This window comes from Castanea sativa, chromosome 12 (assembly GCF_040712315.1).
Source record: "Castanea sativa cultivar Marrone di Chiusa Pesio chromosome 12, ASM4071231v1".
Lineage (NCBI taxonomy): Eukaryota > Viridiplantae > Streptophyta > Magnoliopsida > Fagales > Fagaceae > Castanea > Castanea sativa.
Genome location: NC_134024.1, coordinates 11,297,266 through 11,308,857, shown reverse-complemented (window position 1 = coordinate 11,308,857; position 11,592 = coordinate 11,297,266). Strand labels below are relative to the sequence as shown.

General features: G+C 31.6%; 1 protein-coding gene across 1 annotated transcript; it reads left to right on the top strand.

The window, feature by feature from the left end:
- Positions 1 to 907: 907 nt before the first annotated feature.
- On the top strand, positions 908 to 4,696 carry LOC142620884 (putative polygalacturonase). The gene is made up of 6 exons (XM_075794187.1): positions 908 to 962; positions 1,252 to 1,590; positions 3,097 to 3,217; positions 3,313 to 3,487; positions 3,572 to 3,642; positions 3,848 to 4,696. The coding sequence occupies exons 1-6, from the start codon at positions 930 to 932 to the stop codon at positions 4,537 to 4,539; spliced, it is 1,431 nt and encodes a 476-aa protein (XP_075650302.1). The 5' UTR covers positions 908 to 929; the 3' UTR covers positions 4,540 to 4,696.
- The last annotated feature ends 6,896 nt before the right edge of the window (positions 4,697 to 11,592 follow it).

Below are 11,592 nucleotides of genomic sequence, written 5' to 3'. Positions count from 1 at the left end.
TGTAGGAGTTTTAATTTACATATTTATCCTCATTAGTTGAAAACTTATAAGTGGATATGTTGAGGGTACTTTAGGCATTCAAAATGTGGAATCCAAACAGGTGCAGCCCCTTAAATAGTAGTATAGATATTTATCCTCATTAGTTGAAAACTTATAAGCGGATATGTTGAGGGTACTTTAGGCATTCAAAATGTGGAATCCAAACAGGTGCAGCCCCTTAAATAGTAACTAGTCTCATCACACGTGCTTCGCACGTGCAATGAGACTTTTCTTTTTTAGTGGTCCTATTTTATAGAAAAAAACTGCATTTAATTATTATATATATATATGATTTTTATTTTAAAAATCTAATTTATAAGTGAATAAATCAATTTAAAAATTAATAGGAGAGTGGTCCTATTTTTTAGGCAATATTTTAGTGGGAGTTGGAGTTGCATTTTTACCAGATTGCCCTTTAGTTTTGTCTCTACTTAAACATAAGACTGTAGGGGCATCTTTGAACTAAAAAAATGAGTTTTTACCGGATTGTCCTTTAGTTTTGTCTCTATTTAAACATAGAACTGTAGGGGCATTTTTGAACTAAAAAAAATAGGAATCCAAACAAGGAAAACCCCTTAAATAGTAGTATAGATAAATAGTAGTATATATATAGATTAGTATAGATTATATAAGCTTTACAAATTGATCAATATAAGAGTATTTTAGACATCAAAATTGAGATCTAGAAAAAATCTATTAAATAGTGGCATAGATAACAAAGCGACAAAAAAGAAGAAAAAAGTATGCTATTTTATTTTTCTATACCGGACAATCCCATAGATAGATATTAAGTTAGATATCCTTCCAAATATTCACTCCCACTCTTTTCTATAAATTCATTCTTTCTTCTACAATGAAAATCAGTCTTCAACATTTTCTATTCTCAGAACATGGGGCTGTGTCTAAAACTCAGAACATCCCATGTACGTTTTCCTAGCACTTATATTTTTATTTTTATTTTGAAAAATGAATGAACATGGTTCTGTTTTCTATTTTTTCATTGTGTATGTCATTTTTTTTTGCCTGAGGGTTAGCTTCTGAGTTGAATCTCACAAAAAAGACGGTTTTGCTGCTTTGTGTATCGGTTTTAATATAATGTTTTCTTCGTTTTGTACCTTTGTTAATTTATAAGCATTTCTTCCTTCTTATTAAAGGGAACTTAAGGTTCACATATAAACTGATATTTTGATTTTCTTTTGTTAATGTTTACAGGTTATCTCAGCGATTGTTATCGTGGGAATACTAACTTTAAGGGTCGCAGAATGCCGAAACAAACATCATCATCATGGAGATAATGGGGGAAAAATAGAGTATCCAGCAATAAATTGTCGAAAGCACAGTGCAGTTTTGACGGATTTTGGAGCAGTTGGTGATGGAAAAACATCAAACACAAAGGCTTTTAATGCTGCGATTCAGAAACTAAGCACATATGCACCAGATGGTGGGGCACAGCTTATTGTACCACCTGGTAAATGGTTAACTGGAAGCTTTAATCTCACCAGCCATTTCACCCTTTTTCTTCACAAGGATGCGGTTATTCTTGGATCACAGGTATGATTTTTCCCCCTTTTTAGTAGTGGTTTAATCATTTTCAAAAGCAATTGGAGGAGATCATTCACTGCCAAAAAATTAAAATGGAGGAGATCATTTTCTTATTTTGGTTTAGTTTCTTGCTTTAAATCTAGGACCTTATCCTCCGTCATACTATTTTAAGAAGAGAAAATCTAATTTGATTTAGAGAAATTATTCACTTTTATGAGAGGAATAGTCCTAATAATCATATTGACAGACCAAAAACGATAGGATTAATGACGAGATTGATTTTACTTTATGATACTACTTCACTCTATTTACATTTTTCCTTTTACATGAAACATGAAATTGCTCTCATGCCAAGATATTAGACCAAAGCAATTATAGCATGATAAGCAAGAACTTGCCCAAATCAACTTGCCATAAAAGGAATTAGCCGTTACTTGTTCATAGTCTTTGATATTATCCAAAACTAAAAAGAAGAGAAGATACTAACCTAAGTTATAATTAGTAATTGAGGAATGTTACGCCTACAACAAATAAACAAAATGATACTCTCATACCAAGAATTTAGACCAAAGCAATTGTAGCATGATAAGCAAGAAACTGCCCTAATCAACTTGCCATAAAAGGAATTGGCCATTACTTTATCATAGTCTTTGATATTATCTAAAGCTAAAAACAAGGGAAGACACTAGCGTAAGGGTCTATTTGGTTGGTTAGAGGGGTGGAAAAGTGGGAGGACAGAAAATGATGGGAAGAGGGGTGGAAAAGTGGGAGGATAGAAAATATTTTAATATCCCTCTTTTTTGTTTGGTTGGGAGTGGAAAAGTAGATAGATGGAAAAAAAATGAGTTTATATAAATTTACTCACATACCTTTATTAAAAAATAATGCCTAATTAAAAAAAAAAAAAGTGACAAACAAGCCCCCCCCCCCACAAAAAAAACCACCCAAATTATTAAAAAATAAAAATCATGTCAAGAAAAAAAAGAACAAAAACAAAACAAATCACTGTCACCTCATGCCCCTGGAAATCAAAAGAAAAAAAAAAGAAAAAAGAAAAAAAGGAAGAGGCAAGCAAATGTCCCAGGAAAGCAAAAAAGAAAAAGAAAAAAAGAGGGTCAATGATTGCCCAAAAAAAGGAGCCAACATTACCCAGGGATAGCAACTAGGGGCATTTTTATCCATATAACAAATCACACTTTTTTTCCCAGTTTTATCTCCATTTTGAGGAGAAAACATTTTGGTAGGCCTACAGAGAAAACACTTGGGTTTAACCACATTTTTTTCTTCTCCCTCTCCCAACTAAAGACTCTCTAAAAAGTTTTCCCTCCTCATTTTCTCTCCACAGCTTTCCATCCACCTTATTTCACTTTTAAACAAACAAACGCTAAGTTATAATTAGAAATTGAGTAATGCTACGCCCACAACAAATAAACAAAATAATACTCATTTTATTTTTATTTTATGTTTTTTATACCATAATTTGCTGTACACATATATACATGATCATATGGATAGGATGAGTCAGAATGGCCTGCTATTCCTGTGCTGCCTTCCTACGGTAGAGGAAGGGATGCAACTGGTGGACGGTTAAGCGCTCTCATTTTTGGTTCAAATCTCACTGATGTCGTAATAACTGGTAATTATAGATTAGACCAATCATTTTTTTTGGGATAAATATTTTTGGCTTTAAACAATTTCTAATGGATTCCATTTGTTTTGGCATTGTATTAGGTAACAATGGCACAATTGATGGACAGGGTTCTACTTGGTGGAAGAAGTTCCGTGCCGGAGAATTGAACATGACACGACCATACATGATTGAGATTATGTACTCTGATCAAATCCAAGTATCTAATCTCACTCTAATTAACTCTCCATCATGGTTTGTCCATCCCATTTACTGCAGGTTTGGCCATGCTCCTTTGACTAAGTCTATCCTGATCATATGATCATAGCACTTTTTATTAGAATCCTGTGGTTGTGATTGCAGTAATGTACTAGTCAAAGGACTCACAATCCTTGCACCAGTTGATTCTCCTAATACTGATGGGGTAGACCCAGGTATGTTTGGCACTTATCCTAATTGCTTTGATTAATATGTAGTTTAAGGTTAATTACTTATTCCCCTGCCATTCACCTATTTTTTAACCATATTTTTTCCCAAGTTGCTAAGTTAACAAGTTACAATTGACATTTCATCATTGTCACTTGACATCATTGACACAATTTACAATTGCTGAGTTTATGTTCCTTTTTGTGTGTCCAGATTCATGCACAAACACTCGTATCGAGGACTGCTTCATAGTTTCAGGGGATGACTGCATTGCTGTGAAAAGTGGCTGGGATGAATATGGAATCAAAGTTGGAATGCCTACACAGCACCTAATCATTAGAAGGCTTACTTGCATTTCCCCTGACAGTGCCACCATTGCTCTAGGCAGCGAAATGTCTGGCGGAATCCAAGATGTTAGAGCTGAAGACATCACAGCCATTGATACTGAATCCGGTGTTAGAATTAAGACTGCTGTTGGAAGAGGAGGTTATGTCAAGGACATTTATGTAAGAAGAATGACTTTGAAGACTATGAAGTATGTTTTCTGGATGGCAGGCAATTATAATCAACATCCAGACCCGAAATACGATCCAAAAGCAGTTCCAAAGATTAAAGGAATTAATTATAGAGATGTGGTGGCAGAGAATGTTACTTATTCAGCAAAACTTGATGGAATTCAGGGTGATCCCTTCACTGGAATATGCATTTCTAATGTGACCATTACTTTGACTGAGAAGCCAAAAAAATTACAATGGAATTGTACCGATATTGCTGGAGTGACAAGCAATGTGACTCCTACACCGTGTGCGTTGTTGCCTGAGAAGCAAGGTGTGGATTGTGCCTTCCCCACCAGTAGGCTGCCCATTGATGATGTTCAGTTGAAGACTTGTTCTGCGTCCCATTGATGATGTTCAGATGAAGACTTGTTTCGCTACCAATGCCATGTTGTTCGAGTGAAAATGTACTTGAAAATTTTATGTTTCAAACATGTTAGCTCAAAGATAAAATGAATGAAACGAAAGTAGCATCACAAGGCATTTTTTGTTATTTTATCTTTGATCCCTTTTGTTACCAAAAAAAAAAAAAAAAAACCCCAATTCTTGGCCTTATTTAACTCTTAAAAATAATTATAATTACCATTTTCCTTATTATAATCACACTTTATGTGAATTCTTCTATATCTTTCTAATTTGTGGTTATTTATGTTTATCTTATGGTCAGCAACTTGCAATTTAATGGGATTATTGGACTTGGTGTTGGTGAATCACATTTTAAATTGGAGTAGTATTACTGTTGCAAACTATTTTACAAATTTTTTACAAACCGGTGATGTGACCAACTTCTTATTTATTTTTATCTAAGCTCACCATTAACATTACTTTTTCATTTACCAATAACCACTCACTACATTAACAGTTTGTAAAATTTTTTGTAAAAAATAGTTAGTATCTCTAGCATTACTCTTTCAATTGATGGAAATTATTAAACAATGACGCACCTAATCATCCATTAGATTTTGGACCTCTAGTACCAAATACGACTTTATTTGGACCTCTGGTACCAAATACAACAAAGCTCTGGACGGCAAAATGACAATGCTCCATATGAAATTTGCCAACAGAATGCCGTTGATTTATCATTGATGAAGCTACATGAACACATCATAAATACAACAATATATAAACATGTAGATATGCGTGACACAACTAAAAATTAATAGACTTTTTTTTTTAGATGAGAAGATTGTAACTTTATTGAAAGAAAAAAGATAAATTCAGTACATCTTGAGCTAAAGCCAACAACAATTGATTTGGTTTATGAAAAACTAGTCATAGACTCACGCAAAACTTGGGCATAAATAACTATTTTGTATTGTAATATAATGTATACCTTTTTCTCTAAAATTTGTTGAAGATAATTTGTTCTCCTTAAAAATTAAACAGTTTCTATTCAATTCATTTCTGCCCAATGTGATCCAATTAGGTCTACTTTGGTCCAATTTGGTTCAATTGGTCAATTTCAATTTGTTTCAGTCCATTGAAAACTAATTGGGCTTTAAATTGATTCTTTTTGTAGGCTGCATTTTCAAGTTTAGCTCAAAAAAAAAATTTCTTAATTTTTTGGATTGAAAAGTGTGAAATTTTATTATATTTAGGCTAAACTCTTTAGTTTTGAGTAAATAAATATAAAGAAAATAGACATTAGAAATTAGAAATATGCGCCCTAAAATGCAATAAAAATTATAAATATTCAAAAATCTTATTCAGTCCACATTGGTTCTATTTGGTCCATTCCGTCCACTAAAGTTCTATTCAGTCCACTTCGCTCATATTCGGTCGACATTGGTCCTATTTTGTCCACTTCGGTCCTGTACTCCTATTTATTCCATTCAATCTACTCTAGTCCTATTCGGTCCATTTTGTCCACTTTGGTTCTATTCAGTCCACATTGGTTCTATTTGATTCATTCTATCCACTTCGATCCTATTCAGTCAACATTGGTCCTATTAGGTCAAATTTGGTCTCTTTCAGTCCATTTTGTCTACTTTGGTCCTAATCTGTTCATTTGTTTTATTCTGTCCACTTTGGTCATATTTGGTCTATTCAGTCCTATTATGTCCATTTAGTCCACTTTGTTCTATTTGATCCAATTTGGTCCATTCAAATCACTTCAATCCATTTTGGTCCACTTTGATTGATTTTTGTACACTTATATAATTGGGGAAAAACATGTTTAGGTTAAAAGCACTTATTCTAAATCCAAATTTATTATAAAAAATACAATCTCAAACTCATAATATTGAAAAATTGAGCATAGTATTTATTAGTGTTATACTTTTGTTGAGCCACATTAACATAGCATTTTAGTACACTTGGGTATTATTAAATTTAAGTTAAATTCTTTCTAAACATAAATGCTATGACAATACAAATGTAATCTTTAAGGAAGTTATTAATTTATTTTAGGGTATGTTTCTTTAGAGTGATTTTAGAGAAGATGGAAAATTGAGGGAAGAAAAGTCGATAGAGGATTTTTAGTTGGTACTTGGTTGGGAGGGCCAAAGATGAAAAAAATGTGGCAGGGCTAGGGTTTTTTCTCACCAAAATGGAGAGAAAAATAGGGGGAAGAAGCTGAAATTGTTGGGTTTCGTTCACGTTCAGTTGCTTCTTCTTTTTTCTTCTTCTTCTTCTTTTCTTTTTTTTTTTTTTTTTTTTTTTCAGTTGCTTCTTCTTTTCTTTTTTTGAAGTTTCCATACACAATTTTTTTAATAAAGAAAAGTGTTACCATCCTCCTAAGAGGACATAATTGTAAACTTATACCAATTTCATTTTTCATCTTCTCATTTTTCTTCTCAACCAAACAAATAAGTTTTCATTCTCTCAACTTTTCCATCCTCCTAACCAAACACAAATGGGAGAACACTTAATATCTTCTATCTTCTCACTTTTATATTCCCTTCCCATTTTCTATCGTTTGCACTTTTCTACTTCTCCAACCAAACGGCTCCTTAATGTCATTACTTTTAAATGAATTAAATGAGGTTGATTATACATTTAAGCAATATATATATATATATATATATATATATATATATATATATATATATATATATATATATATATATATATATATATATATATATATATGCATGCATGCATGTATGTATGTATGTATAGTTTTTATTTAAATAAATTATTCAAATGATTTATTCTCTTAAAAGAGATTATTTGGATAATCAAAACTCATATCCAACTTGTACTGAATATGTATAATTTATTCTCTAAATTTTATTGTAAAGAGAGAGAGAGAGAGAGAGAGAGAGAGAGAATAACCAATTTTTAAGGAGATAATATGAGAGAGAATAATAAAAAATTTATAGAAAAATAATATGAAAAATTGATCATTTCTCAACAATCTAAAGAAATCGTTGATGCACTTGTCATTGAAAATAATCAACCATCCTTGTTCAAGATTAATCATGTGGTGAAGAAAATAAGATTGTAGGTCAAATATTTAAACTTTCCAAGAAAAAGGGTCAAATAATAAAAAACGTAAATCTTTTTTAGTTTTTGAATAAGCAAATCTTATCAACTATACGCCCCTACCCAAAATAGGCAAACAACAATTAGCAAACTACCCCTACCCAAAAAACTCAACTAAGTCAAGATTAACAGAACAATTCTCATCTTTATACACATATATTCCCATAATATCCTACTAATGATAGGACAAAATATATACAATTCCTTAAATTGCTCATGTAAATTTGATTTAATTATATAACAACATTGACCAACCATATAACTGAAAACAACGGAACTTACATAACTGAATTTAACTGATTTTTTTTTTAATTTAATTTTTTTACAAAATATAACATCAAACATCTAATATATAACACCTGAAAAGTGGTACCTAACTATTAACCTGACTCTATTAAAAATTTCCTTTAAAAAACAATCTCTCTATCAAATAAAAAAAAAGTGAATTAATTTTTATATATATATATATATATATATATGGGTCATTCTACCATACCCCCTCTTTTTTTTAGGGCTATGGTACCCACTTAAATCTAAACTGTTAAATAAATAAAAATTTGATCCGGACCATTCATTTAATTTAGAGAAATTTAAAGTAAACACTGGCTACCAGTCAAACAAGTTATATATATAAGTATAAAAAAAAAAAAAAAAAAAACCCCAATCTTCACTGTGTGCTTCTCTTTCTCAAGAACAAATTTCTCTCTATCGCGCTTCTTTCTCTCATGCTTCGGACTCTATCACGCTTCCGATTCGGTTTATCTAAAGAACCCAAAATTCGGCTTCTTCTCTTACTAATCAACCACAAGAACCCAGGGCAGCTAAACAAAACCCAAAGAAGAAGAAACAGTATCGGCCGTCCTCTGCCCTGCGACGATATTTGAAATAGGTTTGTCTTTCTCTTTCTCTTTGTCTCAGACGAAGTTGATTTTACTACTAATATACAAATTATTGAAGTTTCTTTGACTATCATCGCATGATTTGTATTTAGTTTTATTCATTGTTAGTAATCCCTAATGCTATTAACTGATTTGGGTTTTTATTTTTATTATTTTGATAGGAGATTTGGTTGTTGTTTGTTAACTTATTTTGGCTGAGAGATTTGTTGCTTCTGCTGTTTTTGTTTCTTCATGGGTTGTGGATTTATTTGGGTTTTTGGCTGCTTTTGAGACCTGCCCATTTTGGGTTTTGATTATAATTATTGTTTTATATTTGTAGACACATAAATATCATTAGAATCAGACCCCTGTGTTTTTTTTTGGTGGGTTGGGAATAAATGGATAAAGGAGTTTTCTTTATTATGTTTCTCATTCAAGAATCATGATTGTGTTTATGGGCTTTTGATAAAAATTCAATTTTTAACATTCTTTAGTGATAAAAAAAAACTTAATGGGTATTGTAAAGGCACTTCCAGAGTAGTGTTTGTGTATCCTCTATATGCGAGGTGGCCCTCTGAGTTTGGCAGATTTTGGAATCTATTTATGTGTGCTGTTGGGGAGTTGAGGGTTAGATATGTCTATCTCTATGTGCTTTTAGTGGGCATAGTTCTGATAGCAAAGGGGAAAAGAGCAAAAATTACAAATTTGTCGGTTTAAAAGTACAAATTTGTACTGAGGTTTTAAAAGTATTACAACTCAAAAAGAATTATAGTATTTGGTACTGTGTTTCAGATTAGTAGGACTAGGAAGTGACCAGTGGCGGAGCCAAGATTTCAACTTAGGGGGGGCAAGATTAAATGACACTTCGATACTCATTATTAAAATAAATTAAAATAAATTGAGAAAATAAATTAATGTAGGAGTGTTAGGAATATAATAATATACCTATAAAGTTGTATTAATGTTTCAGTGCCTTGCATTCTTTTAAAAAAATTTGTAGAATTAAGCATATGTTTCTTTATTTGTTTAAGTAGTTAAAATTAAGATTTACAGAAAAAGTATGAAACTGTGAAAAAATTAGAAGAAAATATAAATCATGTCAAGGATACAATAAAAATTCACAGCAATTTCACAACATTCCTCAACTTAGCACATCATCTCATACAAGTGGGTCATTAGAAAAAAAATTAAATCATATATTGTGATTTACATCCTGAATGGAAAGAACACAAAGTAGATTTTTTTAATACTCTATACACAAAAAGAAGGTGATTTCAATTTTTTCATCATTGACCTTTTTTATGTCTAAAAAATACCAGTTTGTAATTTGTAGTTTGTATTATATGCTGTGACCCTGTGAGAAGCAAATAAATTCTATAATAGTGAATTTAACTATTTAAATGGCCCACTAAGAAAAGACAAAAACTAGTATGGTGATTGTTTTTTTCTCTTATAGTAACATGCTTTCTGATATGTGTAGGGAACAATTTAGGCTTTCTAACATCAAACTCTATTATTATACTACTATATAGCTTCTCAACAAAAAAAAAAAAAACTATTATATACAAATTCTGGGGCAGGTCAGGGGGGGCAGCTGCCCCCTCTCGCCCCCCCTTGGCTCCGCCCCTGCTAGGAACCAAAGTTAATTCTTCTGGTGTCCAAGTGGTTCATAAGCTTCTAATACATTTTTTTTTTTTTTTTGAAATGATTGAATGATGATGAATTGGATGTGATCTGATTGCTATTGAACTGTGATCTCATTAATCTAGAGATATATTGCTGTTGTGGGGTTGGATTGCTAATAGGCAAGCTACACTTCCACATTGCAGCCAATCCTGTGTTTCATGAGAGGACAAAACACAGAGAAATTGACTGACATGTTGGAGTTCTTTTGACTACTTTGAGGTCTATGTTCTTGGGTTTCTTCATAAATGAGTTTTCCCAACTGGGAAGCATCTTAGAGTTGGTTTAGTTTTGGTTGTGGTGAGGTTTGTGTATGCTACTGTGAGAGAGAGAGAGGGTCTAATTGTTGACCTGTGAGTTGGTTTCGATACATGAATATATGGGAAATGAAAGTCTCCCCCAAGAAGATGCATTCTATAGCCTTAATTTTCCTATACAATATTTTCCTTTTACTTGAAAAAATCATAAAGAATGATGTATTCATGTGACCAAATCCAATTTGGTCATAGAAATATAATTACAAAGTTAAAAAATGATAATGATATATGTGGATTTCAATTTTTCTATTCCAAACAGTAAGTAAAATTGATAATATACAAATGAGTCAACTCGTGTTAGGGATATTTGTTCCTTAATATTTTTTTGTATGTGAAGCTGTTTCTCTACTGTGGTTTTGTGTTTTTAATTGTGTTCCTTTGGTAAATAATATTACTTATTAATTGTTTTTAAAAAAAGAATAAATCTTCATTCATTGGAATAATATCGCCTTCATATAGACACTCATCATTAACACAATTTTTATCATACCACAATTACAACTTGTTTCCATAAGTAGTTGTGAGATTTTTATTTTTTTATTTTTTTATGGACCTTTATTATATTTGTACATATCTATTCTATTTACTTTGGTTAAGTTTACTACTTATAAACATTTAGTGTCAGTCAACTATTTGCGTTTAAAGTTGATAGCAGATTATTTTCTCATCTCTAACTTTACAACAACAACAAAAAACCCTTGATCCCATGAATCAATGGTTGGATTCCTCATCTCTTACTAAGGAGGAAATTTAATGATCACTGATTAAGTTACGTGATCATTAATAATCATAGAGAAACTTGGATCCCAATTAGAAATTAGAATTTGGAATATACTAGTATACCTTTCTAGCTTGCTCTTCGATAGGGTGATAGACTTTGTTTCTTGTTGAAACAACATGTTACTAGATATTTTTAAATTAAAATAGTCAAAAAGATAAGCACAACTGTAAGTGAATAACATTTATAGTTTTTAGATTATTGTTATTGTTTAGTTGACATGACATATTCATGGAGATCTTAATTGAGTTTGAATATC

Excerpts from the sequence above, each read along its gene's own strand:
- LOC142620884 (XM_075794187.1), top strand. The coding sequence starts at position 930 with ATGGGGCTGTGTCTAAAACTCAGAACATCCCAT. Across the intron at positions 963-1,251 it reads TAAAACTCAGAACATCCCAT|GTTATCTCAGCGATTGTTAT; the intron begins GTACGTTTTCCT and ends TAATGTTTACAG. Across the intron at positions 3,218-3,312 it reads CACTGATGTCGTAATAACTG|GTAACAATGGCACAATTGAT; the intron begins GTAATTATAGAT and ends GCATTGTATTAG.